Here is a 22,731-nt window from a genome sequence, read left to right as displayed (position 1 = left end):
AAATGTGTTGAATACCTATCACTGTAATTGATGCCCCTAGAATTAATTCCATAACACCGACACATTTTACTGTTTAATTCTTATAAATATCAAACAGCACAGTAGATAGACCTTTTAGCAGTTCAAAATGCTCAAAGCCTCTATTGAGTTATTGACATCATCTGATAGGTAAAACGGACAGGAAAAACTGAAAATGTTACAATGCATGTCGAGCAACAGACATTTTTTTTTTAAATAGCATTATATAATTACAAAATAAGTATCACATACAATGACAGCAATGCATAACCACAAATCAAACAAATGCAGAAAACATGTATGATAATAAATAATAGTAATTGTGAGTTAAGTCAAAAAAATATATATAAAAAGGGTGTCCATGATGACTTCAATAGTTTTGACTTCTAGACTAAAATCCAGAATGCCACATTTGTCCCGTGGGCTGATGCAAAAACCCCATTTAACAAATAGGACGCACAAAGTGAACCCTTTGTTTGTGTGTATGGAAAAAGCAAGCGGCAAAATTAAATGTCCTAATGCGTCACATCTATTTAAGAGATTTCAATTACACCTGAAAGTTAACCACAAACTACCTTTTCCATCTTTGCTGACATCGACTTGATCCAAAATATAGCAAGACCTTAAAAAGGAGAAAATAAACAGTAGCTTGTCATGTGATGCTCACTGGACCAAACCATTTATTCACAGAGGAATAATCTCCCTACAATACTGATTATATATACTTAGCTTCAATTGTATGCTATTTAAGAAGAATTGATCCGACTTAAAATGGCAAGCAAGAGGAAAGTGATGACAATAGAAGGATCTGCTTTGCATTTCTAGTGGCAACAATTCAGAGGCATAGGGAATGCTTCTTTAAAAACAGTATACATCCAACATAAGTTACATCATAAATAAGTCCTTAAAAATGTGACCACAGCATGAATTTCTTAAGCGAAAACCCTACAGTGATGACAACAACGGCCAGACCTTTCTGCTGTCCAGACATCTTTTTACAGTTGTGCAATTCCGATTCCTCTTTTGCCTTGCGAACATCTATGACAATGCCCATGATGCTAAATATCATGTTCCTAAAGGTCTCGTGTCATGAGGGTTCTGTGCACATATAATTAACTAATGCCATTGACGTGAAATATTTCAAAACAAAAGAGTAAAAACCAAGTACAAAAGGTACAATATAATCAAAGGGCCACATGAAGAGGTGTGAAAAAACCTTCAGTATTCACAGAAAATATTAACTGAAGTAAGTCACCGGACAGGAAGCGTCCCAAGTTTATATACACACGATAAGTAAATTGAAAATAGATTTTCCTCTCTGTACATAGTACTGTATTCTTTCATCTCCTGCGTCCGTATTTACAAACATCTTCTCGTCTCCTCAACGTCTCCCTTGTGCATCAGTTTTTTTGGGGGGACAGAATCTAATCAAGAGAAATGACGTCAGATATGGAGCCGTAAATGGCCGCCGCAGCCTCCACCGAGGACCTCGACAGTCCCGAGATGGCGTTGCTGTCTCTGTCACGCTCTCTGTCTTTGTCCCGATCCCTCAGACTGCTGGAAGACACCAAACTGCTGGTGCTGCCGCTGTTGCTGCCTCCGTTGGTGGCTGCTAGCGTGCTGCTGCAGGGGGTGCCGGTGGCCTCCCGCAGCATGGGGGAGGAGCCATAGGGGAGGAAGCGGTTGAGCAGTAGGTCGGGGTCCTCCGAGGCTGAGGCTGATGCGGCCGCCGCGGCAGCCATTACCATGTTGTAATGCTAGCGGAGCCAAGTACATAAGACGACAAGTCATTGTGATGTTCAACTTACACACTGCTCATAATTCATGTACCTGATTGTCGCCTTGGAGGAAGGAGAAGAAATTTAGATCTGAAAAAAAGAAAGCATGTATAACGATTTTTAATAAATAATAAATATTTGCAACACTAATATGGCCCGAGTGTGTAAATGTGACTGTGAATAGTTGTCTGTCTGTCTATTTGTTTTGGTCCTGCGATTAGGGGTTGACTTCGTTTAGGTGTTAGTTTACTTTGAACATACATATATTTACTGTGTAATACATCACATATTCCAGTTTCTCATTACAACATGTCCGAAAAGGAGTAGGAGAAAGCAGAGTTTATCCAATGTTCCCTTTTCGTGTCATAGCAGTTTTTAACACATCTGTTTGACCTCAATTCGTAACACGTTCTGACTGTAAACAATAGCCAATTAAAAGTTTAGTCTGTAAATCATCACACTGTACCTCCAATCAAAATGATTAAAGAGGAACTAACTGCACTTAAGCCCTCTAAATAAACAACAAATTCTGAATTAGTTGATCAATATAAAATACCCAGAAGTTATTGTTTACATTGTATCTCTTTAAAAACATGCTGTAAAAATGCATATCCTCTAAAAGTATGACTTATAAAAGCCACAAACTGGTATACATTTTTAATCAGGATACAATAAAATAAATAAATAATTGGTTTTATGGTACAATAAATGAACATCATACTAGGAATGCAAATGATGCATGTGTTTGGAAATGGATGACTGATTGCAACATTTTAGGAAAAGACATGTCATGGAATGATATTTGGAAAAATTCCAATAAGGCCTTTAGATGCCATCCATCCATTTTTCTACCGCTTATTCCCTTTGGGGTCGCGGGGAGCGCTGGTGCCTATCCCAGCTACAATTGGGCGGAAGGCGGGGTACACCCAGGACAAGTCACCACATCATCGCAGGGCCAACAGAGATAGACAGACAACATTCACACTCACATTCACACACTAGGGCCAATTTAGTATTGCCAATCAACCTATCCCCAGGTGCATGGCTTTGGAGGTGGGAGGAAGCCGGAGTACCCGGAGGGAACCCACGCAGTCACGGGGAAGACATGCAAACTCTACACAGAAAGAGCCCGAGCCCGGGATTGAACCCAGGACCACTCAGGACCTTCGTATTGTGAGGCAGACGCACTAACCCCTCTGCCACAGTTGTTTAAAATGGGTACAGTATATAGCAAGTTTTGTATAAAGTGTCAGGTAGCTGAAGGAACTCTAATTCATTTACTTTGGGAATGTCAGAGAGTAAGAGTTGTGGTCTAAGTGAGAATTGCCTTGGTTGTCCATCCTAGGCCACCGTAGGTCATGTGAGGTGCCTGTATCATGAGAGGTGCTAATGTTAGCCACGTTAGCTCATTTGTGTTAAACTGGCGACTGAAATAAAGAATTTCTGCATGAAACCAGCTCGGCTTCCTCATTAACATGACAGTGTTAGAGTTAAGGTGTGAATGAATGATGGGTTCCCACTTCTCTGTGAGCGCTTTGAGTATATAACAATAGAAAAGCGCGATATAAATCTAATCCATCCATCCATCCATTTTCTACCGCTTATTCCCTTTTGGGGTCGCGGGGGGCGCTGATCCATTATTATTATTATTATTATACTATAGAATAGAATATAATATAATATAATAGAATAGAAAGTACTTTATTGATACCTGGGGGAAATTTAGCATCGGTGACCAAAGAATGGCAAAGTTTGGGCCCCTTAGCCCTTTAATTTACCGTCGAGCAGAGTCCACTATGTAGGCAGCGCTTTTCTCCTTTTCCGACATTACAAGACCTCTTGCGTCCAGTTTGAAAGCCCGAGATAAAGAAAAGAAACATACAGACGATTTATCAATGACCGCAATGTTCTTAAATTAATTTTCTTTTGATGAATAGATGTATTGACTACCCGCCATGTCCTACAATTGTATTACATTTTTAAAGCCTCTGGCCATCGTATTTAATACTTTTCAAGCCATTTAAGGCCTTAATTTTCTCAAAATCCATTTAGTGCGTTTTTTTTAAAGCCCTGCGGAAAACCAGTCCATAACTTATCTTTTTACACTTGAGTGACAGATAAGAATGTTAAGTAAAAAATATGTTAAGGTAATCTGCAACCTGACTTTTGAATTAACTAAGGCCTATGGCCTTTTAAGTTAAGGCAAAGGAGTGTTATTTTGTGTAATATTTACACCTGCCAACATGTATGAGGGTTAAGAATGTTCAAATGTTACTTAAAACATGGTCTGCACAGTTAATAGAGACTTTAAAATACAATGGTACTGCCGTTCAAGGAAAACATGTCACAAAACATCTCTATAAATTTTTTTGTGTTAACATTTTAGGGTGTTTGGAAAAAAAATAATAAGAATTTTATTGCTACAGCTTTAAACATTTTTTATTATATATATTATATTTATATTATACCACTGTATTGGATCCTATAATGGATTAAAAAAAAAAAAATCTGAACAAATTGAAGTCAAGTAGGGTGTTGGCAGAAAATAACTAGTGTGTAGCAAAGAAATTGGTGCAAGGCCTACCTGGCAGCTCACTAGTTGAGTGATAAAAGTGTCGGTAGTCCTGAATAAGTGGTGGTGGAGGGGGAATATAACTGGTCTCTATTGGGGGCATGCTGGGGGTTCTGGTCACCGGTGATGCCTGGTTGTGAAGGTTAAGTACTCTGTGGCAAAAATAAAAATAATTCCATCAAATTTGAAGGAGAAACTCAAGTGTTTTGTTGTGTTGCAGACTTACCCCTTGGTTGGAGGAGGAGAGATAGGTGACATTGACGGACATGACCTTTTAGGAGGAGGCTTATCGTACAGCTCATCATCGGAAGAGCTGTCCAGTGTCAGGTCAATCACATTCACTTTCTTACTGTTGTCATTGGACGACCCTCGTTTTTGCTCGTGGTTCTCCGTTTTAGGCACATCTGCGCATGAAGACAACAAAGTCACAAAGTGTCTACACAAAACAAAGGAGACCACACAGGATGGGAAAACTTTAAATGTGTGTGTGACAATCATTGGTAATTTAACTTTAAACTCTGTACCGCTGTCGACGCCGTAGTAGGAGGCCGACACCTCCTGCACCTCCTTTTTTGACCTCATGGGCGCCCAGCTTCCATCCTCTTTGAACTGGATTTCATCACAGTCAGTACAGCTGTTCAGGATTTCCATGAACAACCTGAAAAAATAGCAATACATTTTCACGGCACGCACTCTGACAATTTAAAAAAATCAACTGATGACAAATTGTGCTAACCCATCAATAATTAGGTGCTCATAGGGTGCCTTTTTGTCACATACTGGACACACCCATGTGGGCTTTTTCTCATTCATTTGGATATAAAGTGTAGCATCAAAGCACTGGAGGTGGGAGCACGTCAACGCTCGGCAAGCGATTGTCAGCCTCATTTTTCCAAGCTTTACAAAAAAAAAACAACAGGAAGTTAGGTACTTCTCCTTGATAGAGTATAATAGTAATTACTGTAGCAAAACCTACAGGACAAAGAAGAGACACGCGTAGACTGGTGGTGGCAATCTCGCTCTCTGGATCAGCTGTTAATTTTTCTTTGACTGCAAACAAAGACAGAGTATGATCAGAATTGTGGGCAAGACAAAGAGCATTTCCTGTTACATTTGCTGTTTATTTACACTACGACATAGGGTACCAGGCTTTTATTAAGGTAAAGGGTTTAAACTGAGGAGGCATTTTAAAACACTGCTTCGACAAATAACAGCAACAATAAACTTATTTTGGAAATTGATATTTGATATACTTGTTTTTCCCCCCCCAAATTTACCAAAAGGATAAAAAACACCACTCCCTTTATTTAGTAAAGACATCTATTCTAGTTAGGGCAGCACAAAAAAAATCTATTCCCAACCGAATCGCGACGCTTATTCATGCCGATCTAAATCGATACACAATTTTCAAAAATAGATTAAAAAAAAAGAAGAAAAAAACATTTTTTAATAAGTATACATTTTAGAAACAGTTTTTAGACCATCTGCATGCAACCAGCAGGAGCTTTGATAACGTGTTACTTGTTTTGAAAAAGTTTAATTATAACTATTATACAAAATAATACATACAAAATTTGTTTGAATTGAGAATCATGTTAAAACGAGAATCGCTTCTCAATCGAAAATTTATTCTTCACCCCAGCAATCCGAATTGAAACAAATCGATAGTGTGAATTTTTAGGCACCTGTCTATTATGATTGCAGCTGTTGCTCTTGTTTAACTATGGTGAAAAAGGCCTTATTTGAGGCGGGGTGTTTATTTGTTCAGGTGGAAGATTGAGACAAAAATAAATATTTGAGAAAAAGTTTTGCTACTTTTGTCATCATCTTAGATCAGTTCCTGTATGTGATTTTAAGATGTGCTCTGATTTCATCAATCTAGGAAATATGAAAAAGCCAATCAATATTTTTTTTCTTATACAAAATGTTATGTAATGCAGTATTGAAGTGAACTTTATTTATATAGAATTTTTTTTTTTTGATTGAACATTTTATTATTTGTACACGGCCAGATCACAACAAATAGAAGGAAAGGACACCTTGCATAAACAAGTTATATACATTTTTTTTTTGACCAAACTATGTAGCTTTGCATTAATTGTTAGATTATCACGGGGGTCTGCATCCCGTGGCTCTCGCGGCTCTTTAGTGCCGCCCTAATGGCTTCCTGGAGCTTTTTAAAAAATATATGAAAATAGAAAAAGGTGGGGGAAAATACTGTATATATATTTTTTTTAATAGAGTTTCTGTAGAAAAACAAACATGACACAAACCTCCCTAATTGTTAGAAATCCCACTGTTTATATTAAACATGCTTCACTGATGAGAGTATTTGGCGACTGCTGCGTTGTCTTACTCATTTTGGCAGTCCTTGAACTCACCGTCGTTTGTTTACATGTTTAACTTTTTTTGACGCTGCCACAGAAAGATGCCACTCCTTTGTCTCATTTTTTCCACCAAACGTTTTATGTTTTGCGTGAATACACAAAGGTGAGCTTTGTTGATGTTATTGCTTTGTGTGGAGTGCTAATCAGGCATATTTGACAGCAAGCTAATCGAAACTAACATGCTATTTAGGCTAGCTGTATGTTCATAGTGCATCATTATGCCTCGTTTGTAGGTATATTTGAGCCAATTTAGTTTCCTTTACTTATGTCCTCTGTGTAATTAATTTATATTGGCATGTCTCATGACACATTATCTGTAAGTGATTATTGGCTGCATTTCTGATAGTTGTTTGTGTGCCATGTGGTTCCAAACCACAACATATGTTAAACAGCTTGACCAGATTGAAATAAATCCATTAAAAGACAGCCTTCTGTTTCTCTTATCTTGGACACACAAACACCTATACCCCTGCCTGGCTAAGCCAGTAACTTCTAGGAGTTATTGCACCCTCTGAGAAGCCTCCATTTTGCTAATGTTTTCCAATGTTGAAAAAATGTGTAGAATAAATATTAAATTTCAACACTTGTGTCAACGAAAATTTGTGGCGGCCTGCGACACAGCCATTTTGATAGTAGGCTAATATAGACACTTACATAATGTATTGCCTTCATTTTAAAACTTTTATATGAGGCTTTTAATTTGTGCAACTCCAGACAATTATAATTTTGGTCCAATATGGGTCTCAACATTTTGGGTTGCCGAACGCTGGATTAGGCTATATATGGTTGAATGGTTATATCTGAATTGCTCTCTGCAGAGCGATCGCTTTAATTAAATACCACAGCTTTATTTTGGCTTTGAGTACTAATATTGCGTCTTTCTAGTGCTTTTTGAAAAGTCACTGGGGAGTTGTGATTGCAAGACAGTCGGACAGGCTGCGCACCACACCTTAGTATCGGCGTATTGATTATCAGTTCAATAATCCCTAAAGCACCCAAAGCATCTAAAGTATGAATGAAGAGTGACCACAAAGGCTGTTTAGAGTCTGAACCATGACCTGAAGAAGATGACGAATAATTAACAGGTAGTGTAAATAGTATGGTTTGGAGGCAAGGCAGTGTCTAACAGCCAGGAAAAAGTTGAGAGGAATATTTACATAGCTACTGACAAATATCACTCGCTAAAAGTTTTTTTTAGGACAACATTTTTTTAGAAGCTGCCGTGTGCAAGTGCTGGAATGATATGGGGACAGTCAGACAAACAGGGTTGTCAGCTGAATTTCTGTTTTGGGAAATGTGCATCAACACCAAGAAGTGTTGTCAAATGTGAATGAAGATTATAAAAATCCTCATTAGCTAAATCCATTTCTTCCCTATTTGCTATTTGACTATTTTTAAAATAGGGACAGTAAATATTGATGAACATACAAGTGTAAATGTAATTGTAGCCAGTGGCTAATTTCCATCTTTGGTCCCTGTGGCAATTAATGCCAAACATATAAGAACAGGACAGCACCAAACAACCGGACAACAAGGCCATATACAACAATAAAACAATAATAACATAAAGTAGAAAGTGTAAGAGTGCTTAAATGTTAAGCTATACAAGAAGAGAATTGCACATTGCCCGTTACAAAATGCTAATTCACAAGTTTGTAAAGTGCTGGTGTAAACTTAAACTGCACATTGCCCTATTGCACTTAACTTGCACACACATATGTGTGTGTAATGGTATTATTGCACAACATATATATAGTTGTGATTATATACACACTATTGCACAACTTTGCAAACATAATGAAATGTATGTAAGCAGACAGGGTCACAAGACGGGTTTATCGCGAGCAACATCCCCATCAAAAAACAAACCATACATTAAAAATACAGTGATTAATAATATCATGTGGTAATAAAACACATCCAGTGAATTTCAAGATTATTTACAACAACTAAACTTACTCAGCGCTCTTGAGTGGTCTGGATTCCTGATTCCTCTGGCTCGTAGCCTTTGTAACAACACCGCAGAGGACTGTTGCATGACTAAATAAACAGCCATGGAAAAACTCTGACAAAAGAGACATGAACAAAATGTCATGCTGAGGTGACTCAAAGCATCTGCTTCCTTAGGTTGTTTTAAAAAGGTATTTTCATCCTTTTGTTCAATTCTTTCTTCTTACCCTTCCAATTTCTGAAGTCCATGACACAATAATTGTGTTGGGGACTGTAGTGGACAGTCGCACAAGGGAGGTTATGTTTATGGGGCGACTTGGTCTTTTTGGTTCAACTCCATTTTTGGTGGGAGGAAGATAGCCCTACAAGGGGAAAAAACTGTTTTAACTCCGCGACGGGCGAGACACTCAAATACAAAACACAGTTTGTTGATGGACATGTTTGAACTCACAGGGAGATTGCAGGGCTTTCCATTCACCTTCACACTCAGATTTGGAGGGAAATGGTCCTCCTGTGGACAGCTAGTCTCTGATAAACAAAACCTAAAAGGGTGGTAGAGATGTTACAGAATTAAGCTATTGAAATACTATAAATGCACATGAAGAAATAAAGTGCAAAGTAAAACAACCTGGACACTAGACACTGGACAATGTGTCTTACAGTTTCAAACAAACTGATGGACTTCTGCAATCCGATTGGTACATAAACAAATCAGGTTTGACTATAAACAGCTTAGTTATTGACTTAACTAGAATTAGCAAACATGAGACACACTGAACTGATCTTGTTTTAGCATGTATGTAGTTGGCATGCATGTCTGACAGAATCATGTCTTTTACTGCATTAAAGCAAATAATTATACTTCAATATCCTCTTAAAGTTTGCTTAGCTATTTGCTAATGCTCTATAGTAAAATGAGCTGTCCATATAATTACTTAATTAATCCAAGAATACCAATTTTGCTTCACATTGTGTGCAGAACAGTGTATAGAGAGTATGGACAACTCGGTTTAAGAGTTGGTCCCAAACACAGTCGGCAAGTCAGATACGTATCTTTGGGACAAGGATTGGCTTTAAGAGCTAGGGCTGTCGGTATGGGAAGCGAACAGAGGCTGCGCGCAGGTGGTGGCTCCTTCCGCCAACGGCGTCCCACACAATTTCTCTCCTTGAAAAACAATACCGTCCTCTTAATGTTTGCAGTTTGTAGATCGCTATCTGCTGGTATATTTTGGATATATAAGTACATCCGCATCGCAGTCATAATGCCTGTGCTCCAGACAACCGCGCGTGTCTTGCTTACGTCATCACAACACCCTGTTTCAGCAGTGCTGTTTTGGGAACCAAAGTCTTTCATTGGCCGTATTTTTGGTGCATTATTTGTCAATAGTGTGAAAATCATAGGCTATATATAATATATATATATATATATATATATATATATATATATATATATAGATTCTAGAGCAGAAACGATTCCTATATATATATATATATATATATATATATATATATATATATATATATATATATATATATATATAGATTCTAGAGCTGAAACGATTCCTATATATATATATATATATATATATATATATATATAAATATAGATTCTAGAGCTGAAAACGATTCCTTGAAAAACTTGAGTAATTCGATTACAAAATGTATTCGAGGAATATATGTTTGTTTATTTTTTTTTACGGCGTTTTGCCTCGTTTAATAAACAGTAGTCAAAGCTCACGTTTCGCACGGACTGTTTAGGTGTTGCACAGCGTGTTTACGTCACAGATCATACGACCCCTGCACTGCACAACACCAGTCTTTTAAATACGCTTGAGTTTAGAAAACGTTTTCGCCGACATAACTCACAACGGTAAACGCCGCAGAAAGCAGTGCCATAGCAAAGAGCCATAGCAAAACGAGGGAATTAACGCGCGAAAAAAGTTGTCAAAGGTGTGGGAACACTTCAAGTAGTAGTCAGACATTGCAAAGTCGAGCTGGCATATCACAATAGCACAAGTTTGATGCTGCAGCAACTGTCAGGAACAGCATTAGATTGAGGAACGTTTTCGTATTATCGAACATAAACGCAAAAGTTGTGTTAGTAAAATACATGTTATTCATTATGATAACCAGGGTGTGTTCTCCTTGTCCCGAAAAGTCATCAATTACCGCCAAAAGGTGCTGAAAACGAACAACTTTATCCGAGCTGTCGTGTTCAATTAGCCTTTCATCTTAACCACGCGAAAGCAGTGGTGCAAAGTTATTCAGGTTATTTAAGTCATGCAACCACATGCTACTTGGATAACTTTCATTTGCAACCATTATAGTCTCTGTAAAATGTAAGAGTTCCAATTCCTTGTTCACAGTGGTAGCACTTGTGTGCTAAGTTCCTGTTAAGCATATTGGTTTTGAATATGAGGTTGCACATTTCAAATGCAGTCTTAAAGGCACAACTTAATCCACTTGTTGTGTATAATATAATGAAAACTGTTCTTATAGTTTTATTTTTGATACTAAGAATATATTTTTATTTTAACTTTCTCCGAGAATATTAATTTTAAACAAATTATATATATATATATACAGTGCCCTCCATAATTATTGGCACCCCTGGTTGAGATGTGTTTTTTAGCTTCCAATTATTTTATTTTTTTTCTAAATAATATGGGACCTTAATGGAAAAAAAGAGAAAAATCCAACCTTCAATACAAGTGCATTTATTCAGTGGGGAAAAAATCTCACATAAAGAAATAATTATTTGACATCAAATAATGTGTGTCACAATTATTAGCACCCCTGGTGTTAATATTTTGTACAACCCCCTTTTGCCAACAAAACAGCACCTAATCTTCTCCTATAATGTTTCACAAGATGGGCAAAGACAGAAAGAGGGATTTTCAGCCATTCCTCTTTGCAGAATCTCTCTAAATCATCCAGAGACCTGGGTCCTCTCCTCTGTACTCTCCTTTTCAGCTCACCCCACAGGTTCTCAATGGGGTTGAGGTCAGGGGACTGAGATGGCCATGGGAGGAGCTTGATTTTGTGTCTGGTGAACCATTTCTGTGTAGATTTGGCCATATGTTTAGGGTCATTGTCTTGCTGAAAGACCCAGTGACGACCCAGCTTCAGCTTTCGGGCAGAGGGCAACAGATTTTGATTTAAAATGTCCTGGTATTTCAAAGCATTCATGATGCCATGCACCCTAACAAGGTTCCCAGGGCCTTTGGAAGTGAAACAGCCCCACAGCATCACTGACCCACCCCCATACTTCACAGTGGGTATGAGGTGCTTTTCAGCATGCGCATCTTTCGTGGTACGCCAGACCCACTTAGAGTGTTTGTTGCCAAAAAGCTCAATCTTGGTCTCATCTGACCAAAGCACACGGTCCCAGTTGAAGCCCCAATACCGTTTGGCGAACTCCAGACGCTTGCGTTTATGATTGTGAGTGAGGAAAGGTTTTCTCCGTGCATGCCTCCCAAACAGCTTGTTGGCGTGTAGACAGCGCCTGATGGTTGATTTGGAGACTTTGTGACCCCAGGATGCTACCATTTGTTGTAATTCTGTAACAGTGAGCTTTGGAGATCTTTTGATTTCTCTTACCATCCTCCTCACTGTGCGTGGTGGCAAAATAAACTTGGGTCCTCGTCCAGGCTTATTTACCACTGTTCCAGTTGTTTTGAACTTCTTAATTATTCCTCTCACAGTGGATATGGGCAGCTGCAGTTGAGTGGCAATCTTCTTGTAGCCTCTGCCTGACCTGTGAAGGTCGACGCACATCTGCCTCACTTGTATGCTGTGTTCCTTTGTCTTTCCCATGTTTAAGAGTGGATAAGAGAAATGGCCTCGGTGTCACGTCATATTTATACCCCAGGGAAACAGGAAGTGATGAATTACTAATTAAATGTTCCTACGTACTCTGGTAAACTTTGTAAACTACTGTAGAAATGACAGAAATGCTTCAATTATATTTATTTCCTGGGAATTGTTAAGGGTGCCAATAATTGTGGAACAGGTGATTTAATGAAAAATAATTATTTTTTAGTCAGGGATTTTTTTATTTTCTTACAATTCATTTGAGTTGAAGGCTACATTTTCCTACAATTTTCAGTGTGACAGTATTCTTCTGCAATAAACACTGAATTTATTTTAAGGCTTTTAACACATCTCAACCAGGGGTGCCAATAATTATGGAGGGCACTGTATATATATATATATATATATATATATATATATATATATATATATATGTCTTGATTGGATTATCCAGAGAATAGTGCTCGATACCGTGGTAGAGCGCAATATGTAGGCGTGGGAAAAATCACAAGACTACTTCATCTCTACAGAACTGTTTCATGAGGGGTTCCCTCAATCATCAGGATTGATGGAGAGGAAGTACGAGCAGACATTCCATGCTGTGTAGACTGACATAAAAGCCACCCGGAGCAAAATTGCTCTCACTGCTGATGTGTGGACAAGTGTAGCCTACTTTGGCAATACATGCCACTACATTGGAGACGAATGGAACATGAAGTCAATCTGCCTTACGGCCATGCCAGGAGAGGAAAGACATTCAGCATCCAACATTGCAGGATGGTTGGAATAGGTAATAGCCAGGTTTGAAATTCCCCTAAGCAAAATTATTGCTATTGTGCAGGACAATGGTGCACTTTATAAAAAAAATATCATTTTTGTAACACTTGCCTTATTTTATTTGGCAAGTCGAAAGGACATGGTGCCAGTATGCTGTTTTATAAATAAAGTATTGGAAAGGATAGAAATATAGTTTGTCTCTTTTATCAGATTATTAATCGAAGTAATAATCAACAGATTAATCGATTATCAAATTAATTGTTAGTTGCAGCCCTAATTATATATATATATATATATATATATATATATATATATATATATATATATACATACATACATACAGTGGGGCAAAAATGTATTTAGTCAGCCACCGATTGTGCAAGTACTCCCACTTAAAATGATGACAGAGGTCTGTAATTTTCATCATAGGTACACTTCAACTGTGAGAGACGGAATGTGAAAAAAAAAATCCAGGAATTCACATTGTAGGAATTTCAAAGAATTTATTTGTAAATTAAGGTGGAAAATAAGTATTTGGTCAATAACAAAAATTCAACTCAATACTTTGTAAAATAACCTTTGTTGGCAATAACAGAGGTCAAACGATTACTATAGGTCTTTCCCAGGTTTGCACACATAGTAGCTGGTATTTTGACCCATTCCTCTATGCAGATCTTCTCGAGAGCAGTGATGTTTTGGGCCTGTCGCCGAGCAACACAGACTTTCAACTCCCTCCACAGATTTTCTATGGGGTTGAGGTCTGGAGACTGGCTAGGCCACTCCAGGACTTTCAAATGCTTCTTACGGAGCCACTCCTTTGTTGCCCAGGCGGTGTGTTTGGGATCATTGTCATGCTGGAAGACCCAGCCACGTTTTGTCTTCAAAGCTCTCACTGATGGAAGGAGGTTTTGGCTCAAAATCTCACGATACATGGCCCCATTTATTCTTTCCATAACACGGATCAGTCGTCCTGTCCCCTTGGCAGAAAAACAGCCCCATAGCATGATGTTACCACCCCCATGCTTCACAGTAGGTTTGGTGTTCTTGGAATGCAACTCAGTATTCTTCTTCCTCCAAACATGACGAGTTGAGTTTATACCAAAAAGTTCTATTTTGGTTTCATCTGACCACATGACATTCTACCAATCTTTTGCTGTATCGTCTATGTGCTCTCTGGCAAACTTCAGACGGGCCTGGACATGCACTGGCTTAAGGAAGGGGACACACTTGGCACTGCAGGATTTGATTCCCTGTCGGCGTAGTGTGTTACTGATGGTAACCTTTGTTACTTTGGTCCCAGCTCTCTGCAGGTCATTCACCAGGTCCCCCTGTGTGGTTCCGGGATTTTTGCTCACCGTTCTCATGATCATTTTGACTCCACGGGATGAGATCTTGCGTGGAGCCCCAGATCGAGGGAGATTATCAGTGGTCTTGCATGTCTTCCATTTTCTGATAATTGCTCCCACAGTTGATTTTTTCACACCAAGCGGCTTGCCTATTGTAGATTCACTCTTCCCAGTCTGGTGCAGGTCTACAATTCTTTTCCAGGTGTCCTTTGACAGCTCTTTGGTCTTGGCCATAGTGGGGTTTGGAGTCTGACTGTTTGAGGCTGTGGACAGGTTCCATTAATACAGCTAACGAGTGGAGGACAGAAGAGCTTCTTCAAGTTACACGTCTGTGAAAGCCAGAGATCTTCCTTGTTTGAAGTGACCAAATACTTATTTTCCACCATAATTTACCAATAACTTCTTTAAAATTCCTACAATGTGAATTCCTGTTTTTTTTTTTCACATTCTGTCTCTCACAGTTGAAGTGTACCTATGATGAAAATTACAGACCTCTGACATCATTTTAAGTGGGAGAACTTGCACAATCGGTGGCTGACTAAATACTTTTTTGCCCCACTGTATGTGTATATATATACTGCTTGTCCCATTTTGGGGTTGCGGGGGTGCTGGAGCCTATCCCAGCTGCATTCGGGCGAAAGGCAGGGTACATCCTGGACAAGTCGCAGTCGCCACCTCATCGCAAGGCCAACACAGACAGACAGACACACACAAACACAATATATATATATATATATATATATATATATATATATATATATATATATATATATATATATATATATATATATATATACTGTATACACAGTGAAGTAAATAAATATTTGAACACCCTGCTATTTTGTAAGTTCTCCCACTTAGAAATCATGGAGGGGTCTGAAATTTTCACAGTAGGTGCATGTCCACTGTATGAGACATAACCTAAAAAGAAAAATCCAGAAATCACAATCTATGATTTTTAAAAAATGTATTTGTGTGATAAAGCTGAAAATAAGTATTTGAATACCAACATTAATATTTGGTAGAGTAGCCTTTGTTTGCAATTACAGAGGTCAAACGTTTCCTATAGTTCTTCACAAGGTTTGCACAGACTGCAGGAGGGATTTTGGCCCACTCCTCCACCCAGATCTTCTCTAGATCAGTCAGGTTTCTGGGCTGTCGCTGAGTAACACAGACTTTCAGCTCCATCCAAAGATTTTCAATTGGATTTAGGTCTGGAGACTGGCTAGGCCACTCCGGAACCTTGATATGGTTCTTACGAAGCCACTTCTTGGTTTTCCTGGCTGTGTGCGTTGGGTCATTGTCATGTTGGAAGATCAAGCCACGACTCATCTTCAATGATCTGACTGAGGGGAGGAGGTTTTTGGCCAAAATCTCACAATACATGGCTGCAGTCATCCTCTCCTTAATACAGTACAGTCGTCCTGTCCCATGAGCAGAAAAACACCCCCAAAGCATGATGTTACCACCCCCATGCTTCACAGTAGGGATGGTGTTCTTGGGATGGTACGCATCATTTTTCTTCCTCCAAACACGCATAGTGGAATTGTGACCAAAAAGTTAAATTTTGGTCTCATCTGTCCACAAAACTTTATCCCATGACTCCTCTGGATCATCCAAATGGTCATTGGCAAACTTAAGCCGGGCCTTAACATGTGCTGGTTTAAGCAGGGGAACCTTCGTGCCATGCATGATTTCAAACCATGACATCTTAGTGTATTACCAACAGTGACCATGGAAACAGTGGTCCCAGCTCTTTTCAGGTCATTGACCAAGTCCAGCCGTGTAGTCCTGGGCTGATTCCTCACCTTTCTTAGCATCATTGAGACCCCACGAGGTGATATCGTACATGGGGCTCCACTCCGATTGAGATTGATTGTCATGTTTAGCTTCTTCCATTTTCTAATGATTGCTCCAACAGTGGACCTTTTTTCACTAAGCTTCTTGGCAATTTCTCCAGAGCCCTTTCCATCCTTTTGGAGTTGTACAATTGTGTCTCTGGTGTCTTTGGACAGCTCTTTGCTCTTAGCCATGCTGGATGTTTGGGTCTTACTAATTGTATGGGGTGGACAGGGGTCTTTATGCAGCTAACGACCTCACACAGGTGCATCTGATTCAGGATAATACAATGGAGTGGAGGAGGACTTTTAAAGGCGGACTAACAGGTCTTTGAGGGTCAGAATTCTAGCGGATAGACAGGTGTTCAAATACTTTTTTCAGCTGTATCACACAAATAAATTGTTAAAAAATCATAGATTGTGATTTCTGGATTTTTCTTTTTAGGTTATGTCTCATACAGTGGACATGCAACTACCGTGAACATTTCAGACCCCTCCATGATTTCTAAGTGAGAGAACTTGCAAAATAGCAGGGTTCAAATACTTATTTTCTTGACTGTATATACACACACACACACACACACACACACACACACACACACACACACACACAACAGGCCAAAAGTTTGGACACACATTTACCTCATTCAATGTGTTTTCTTTATTTTCATGACTATTTACATTACTGAATACTTCTTTGCACACTCTTGGCATTCTCTCGATGGGTTTCAAACACACCTGTGAAGTGAAAACCATTACAGGTTCCATTGAAAGAATGCCAAGAGTGTGCAAAGAATTAACCAGAGTAAAGGGTGGCTATTTTGAAGAAACTAGAATATAAAACATGTTTAGTTATTTCACCTTTTTTTGTTAAGTACATAACACCAAATGTGTTCATTCATAGTTTTGATGCCCTCAGTGATAATCCGCAATGTAAATAGTCATGAAAATAAAGAAAAAGCATTGAATGAGAAGGTGTGTCCAAACTTTTGGCCTGTACTGTACATGTGTTTTCATCTCAAACATGTTATGTTGGCAAAATGAACATTGATTAATAATTTGCATGCAATGAATGCGATGAGCTGCATTGATTTCTTAAAATGTAAAACTGTTGTTGTCATTAATAAGTGGTTCGTCTTTTTATATTGTTCATGTACTGTTGGCAGAATGAAAACAGCTCAGTGTATTTGCATAGAGAAACCAACATTTAAACAGCACCGTATAATAATCATCAAAAACGCACGAGAGACAAGAACGTTGTTTATGTAATCACACCACATAGCACAAAGGGCTTTGAGCGCAACTGTTTATATTAGCACACAAAAACTGGCACAATAAACCACGGATGCATTTCAGCTGTGCATGTCAGCCTTTAATAATGAAAATCAAAAAGAAGCGTTTAGGAAAGAAAAGACATTTAGGCCAAACGCAATAATTCAGGGCACATCCTAGCACATAATTAAAACTTAATTAAGCAAAAATATGATTTTTTTCGGTTACTTGATCGGGATATTCGGTAGAATACTCGATTACTAAAATAATCAATAGCTGCAGCTCTGAGTTATTCACATTAGTATAATTTGTTTTTATGTAAAATACACTCATTTTTAAGGTGTGGTGGCTTTTATTTTGCCGTGACGGTACGCCACAATCAAATCCTGTAAATGAAAACCCTGAATGCCATTAGAATGTCATGATGCTACAGTATACATACAAAAGAGTCAAATTTTAATTCCTTTCCTTCCTTTAAACACACAAAGAAGGGTTTGATTGTACCTTAATTGGACTTGAACCGCAAAGTCACACTTGGTCCCAGATATGTCCCTAATAGAAAGGAAGGAGAGAATGTTAGATTGAGTTTCCTGCTATTACAATTTCCTTCTTTCTTGTTGACGATTTACAACATTGACAAGAGAGTTGTCTCACTTACATAGAGCTGCTGATCTGTTGAACTTGTAGTGGCGTTAATGCAAAGGCGTAACAAGCTTCCTGGAACCGCTGACTGTTGTCGGAGGCTACAATAAACAAAGAAGACAACACTAACAGCACTGAAAACCTACTGATGTATCTTAGCTCAAATCTGTGTTCAGTCATAATAAAAAAAAGAAGTGGGAGGTGGTGGACTCACTCAGACTGGTGGGTTTAATGAGCTCATCGAGCACGTCGTAGAATGGCAATCTCTGTAGTTTGACGTCGGGGTGAACGGGGTGCAGGGATGAGGGCAGGTGAGGCAGACTAAGCTCATGCTTGGGCCCGAGCAGCGAAACAGGCAACAGAGGTGAGGGCGACCCATGGCTGTCAAAGCCAAGCTGTGCGAGGCCTGCGGGGAGGCTGGAGGCAGAATGGACGCCGGGCAATGCGAGGTCCACCGGCGAAACCATTTTGGTGGGGAATCGGCGTCTGTAGAGCTCTTTAATCTTCATCTGCATGGCCGGACTGCAACCAGCCTTTACGAGGTGGAGAGCTTTTGTCAAAAGTTCATGTTTGCGCCCATGCTTGTTGCGTCCGGCGAACCCCAGCAAGACTTGGAGCTCCGAAACACGAAGGCTCATTACCATTTGCTGGTGAAAAATTAAGAGGTCAAGAGGTTAACACCGTGTCACACATGATCCTATCTTTCGGCAAGAAACCTATCAAACCTTTCACCGACAATAAATTAGTAACTCTGGATTTCCACTAAATGCGTAACGGCTGCTGAACGGCACCGCCACAAAATATTTCCCTTGTCCGCTTCTGATGTAGATTGCTGCGGCTGCACTGTGCAGCCAGGTAGTTCGGGCTTTAATGAGATCTTGGTAATCAGAGTGTAATCACGTGATGGGGGAGTTTTGGTAAAGTGAACCACAAACAAGTTTATTCTGTCCATCCAGAGGAACAACAGCAAACAAACTCGGTCCTGCCTTTTGAGGTTTGGAACAACTAGCTGAACTGCAACTGTGTCTATCAACACCCACAGGCAGGCGTCTGTGGCGGCACTGACTTGACTATTGACTTGTGGAAAATAAAAAACAAAAGTTTACCTTGCAGAACGACAACTTATTTTTCTATTTGTAGCAAACAACAACACAATACAATTATAATCCCTGGCGAGCGTTGCACGCACGCAAGCACACACAATGATTAAACTCCTGCTACCTTCTCTGTTTCTTCCCCGTCCCCATATCAGCTGGTATTTGACACAGGACCTCAAATAGCTGTCCAGCAAGTGCCTGTAATATGATTATTTTGATTTGTGACCTCCAGAACACGCATGTCTTCATTACATTACATATAAATTACAAATCTGAGTTTTGGCTAGGGCTGCACAATTAATCAAATTTTAATGCTGATCACATTTTGGCTGCCACGATTAAATGAGGGTGATTGTCGTCGAGATCAACATTTAAAAAGCAGGCGCCGCTGCATATCAAACCAAGCTATTTCAAAACCGCTGGGGCAGAGAATAGGCCCTAGAAGCAGGCGTATTTTTCGGACTATAAGTCGAAGTTTTTTTTCATAGTTTGGCCAGGGGTGCGACTTATATTCAGGAGCGACTTATGTGTGAAATTAATAACACATTACCGTAAAATATCAAATAATATTATTTAGCTCGTTCACGTAAGAGACTAGACGTATAAGATTTAATGGGATTTAGCTATTAGAAGTAACAGATTGTTTGGCAAATCCACACAGAAGCCGTTGTGTATAAGCACCAAACTACATCAACATTGCAAACTGAGACAATAATATTATTATTTTTAACTTTAACATTACCTAACGTTTCCCGGGGTTGCCGCAGCCGATGGCTTTGTTTCCCTTCACTTCACTTGCTTCACTTCCGTGGCCTGGCGTGCGTTCAGGACCGCAATGCTCTTATTAGATGGCGAGAGGTGTGGACAATATTGGAGACCAACGTATTTGTCCCACCCAAAAAGTATACCGGATAGGAGAAAAATATTTAGTTTTGCTTTTATTTTGTACAAACCCCGTTTCCATATGAGTTGGGAAATTGTGTTAGATGTAAATATAAACGGAATACAATGATTTGCAAATCATTTTCAACCCATATTCAGTTGAATGCACTACAAAGACAATATATTCAATGTTCAAACTCATAAACTTATTTTTTTTTGTGCAAATAATAAACTTAAAATTTCATGGCTGCAACACGTGCCAAAGGCATGTTCACCACTGTGTTACATCACCTTTTCTTTCAACAACACTCAAAAAACGTTTGGGAACTGAGGAAACGTATTGTTGAAGCTTTGAAAGATGAATGATTTCCTATTCTTGTTTTATATAGAGCTTCAGTCGTTCAACAGTCCGGGGTCTTTGCTGTCGTATTTTACGCTTCATAATGCGCCACACATTTGCGATGGGAGACATGTCTGGACTGCAGGTGGGCCAGGAAAGTACCTGCACTCTTTTACTACGAAACCACGCTGCTGTAAAATGGCTTGGCATTGTCTTGCTGAAATAATCAGGGGCGTCCATGATAACGTTGCTTGGATGACAACATATGTTGCTCCAAAACCTGTATGTACCTTTCAGCATTAATGGTGCCTTCACAGATGTGTAAGTTACCCATGCCTTGGGCACTAATGTACCCCCATACCATCACACATGGTGGCTTTTGAACTTTGCGCCTATAACAATCCGGATGGTTATTTTCCTCTTTGTTCTGGAGGACACCACGTCCACAGTTTCCAAATATAATTGGAAATGTGGACTCGTCAGACCACAGGACCCTTTTCCACTTTGCATCAGTCCATCTTAGATGAGCTCAGGCCCAACGAAGCGGGCGGCGTTGCTGGGTGCTGTTGATAAATGGGTTTGGCTTTGCATAGTAGAGTTAACTTGCACTTACAGATGTAGCGACCAACTGTAGTTACTGACAGTGGTTTTATGAAGTGTTCCTGAGCCCATGTGGTGATATCTTTTACACACTAATGTTGGTTTTTGATGCAGTACCGCCTGAGGGATCAAAGGTCCGTAATATCATCGCTTACGTGCAGTGATTTCTCCAGATTCTCTGAACCGTTTGATGATTTTACGGACCGTAAATGGTAAAATCCTTAAATTCTTTGCAATAGCTCATTGAGAAATGTTGCTCTAAAACTGTTCGACAATTTGCTTACAAAGTGGTGACCCTCGCCCCATCCTTGTTTGTGAATTACTGAGCATTTCATGGAAGCTGCTTTCATACCCAATCGTTGCACCCACCTGTTCCCAATTAGCCTGCACACCTGTGGGATGTTCCAAATAAGTGTTTGATGAGCATTCCTCAACTTTATCAGTATATATTGCCACCTTTCCCAACTCCTTTGTCACGTGTTGCTGGCATCAAATTCTAATGATTATTTGCAACAAAAAAAAAATGTTTATCAGTTTGAACATTAAATATGTTGTGTTTGTAGCATATTCAACTGAATATGGGTTGAAAAAGATTTGCAAATCATTGTATTCCGTTTATATTTACATCTAACACAATTTCCCAACTCATATGGAAACAGGGTTTGTAAGGGTAACACAGTGTAGGGCCAATGGTCCCTCCACCACTCACCTGCTTTAATTCTGAGTGTTAAGGATGCGAGGAAACATGTAGCTTATGTTGCAACGCCTTGTTTCCAACATCTCATCAGATGATCCTCGTCGATTACTTAATTGTTGCTAACTTTGTCAGTGTTTCCAATGACAAACTAAACTCTAGCTAAAATGTTCAGTCATCTAATTGACTTGACCACATGTAAAGTGACAGTTGTCAGTAAGGCACATAGCTTGTGTATTAGATAAGTGGTAACGCTCCAATTTATTTTTGTTGGCCAAACACTGAGCCGCATGGTGTTGATGGAGAAGAACACATCTTGTTTATTAGACTGTATCTTCATTGGCCAAACTCTTCGTGTTTTAAATTGACATTACAAAGTAAACACAATATTTTGTTTTATTATTTTACTTTATTTGTAGAGGTTTTTCATGTCAGAAAGTTAATAATTGAAAAAACAGTTAATGCAACCTAGCGTTTTGTGAATGTTTTGCAGTGTATAGTTAATTCCTAAACGACATATTTCTGCTCAAGCTTTCCAGTTACTAATACAGTATGTCTTTCACACTACAAACGATCAAATGTATGATTAGGTCAAGCATAATTATGACACACGCACACTTTCATATTCACTTAGGTGCAGCTGCAACGCATTTAAAAAAAACAAGTTGGAACTGATAACTAACTTGGAATAATCAAAAACAAAGAAGCAAAAACACACAAAAGTT

At 39.1% G+C, this 22,731-nt stretch overlaps 1 protein-coding gene across 1 annotated transcript in view; it reads right to left on the bottom strand.

Moving 5' to 3' along the window:
- Nucleotides 1-60: 60 nt before the first annotated feature.
- The window catches only part of pias1b (protein inhibitor of activated STAT, 1b), a 40,265-nt gene continuing 17,594 nt past the window's right edge, over nt 61-22,731 (bottom strand). The window contains exons 2-14 of the mRNA XM_061917148.1: nt 18,608-19,040; nt 18,410-18,494; nt 18,256-18,303; nt 9,157-9,247; nt 8,933-9,067; nt 8,715-8,820; nt 5,345-5,418; nt 5,105-5,265; nt 4,893-5,026; nt 4,595-4,772; nt 4,381-4,520; nt 1,849-1,886; nt 61-1,775 (exon numbers count right to left, since the gene is read on the bottom strand). Of these exons, the coding sequence (XP_061773132.1) occupies nt 1,443-1,775; nt 1,849-1,886; nt 4,381-4,520; nt 4,595-4,772; nt 4,893-5,026; nt 5,105-5,265; nt 5,345-5,418; nt 8,715-8,820; nt 8,933-9,067; nt 9,157-9,247; nt 18,256-18,303; nt 18,410-18,494; nt 18,608-19,040 (1,956 nt within the window). The 3' untranslated portion in view covers nt 61-1,442. The remainder of the gene's footprint in view (nt 1,776-1,848; nt 1,887-4,380; nt 4,521-4,594; nt 4,773-4,892; nt 5,027-5,104; nt 5,266-5,344; nt 5,419-8,714; nt 8,821-8,932; nt 9,068-9,156; nt 9,248-18,255; nt 18,304-18,409; nt 18,495-18,607; nt 19,041-22,731) is intronic.

The sequence above is a fragment of the Nerophis ophidion genome, linkage group LG12 (assembly GCF_033978795.1).
Source record: "Nerophis ophidion isolate RoL-2023_Sa linkage group LG12, RoL_Noph_v1.0, whole genome shotgun sequence".
NCBI classification, from domain to species: Eukaryota; Metazoa; Chordata; class Actinopteri; order Syngnathiformes; family Syngnathidae; genus Nerophis; species Nerophis ophidion.
Note: the sequence above shows the minus strand (reverse complement) of the source record. Positions and strands in the feature narration are given on the sequence as shown.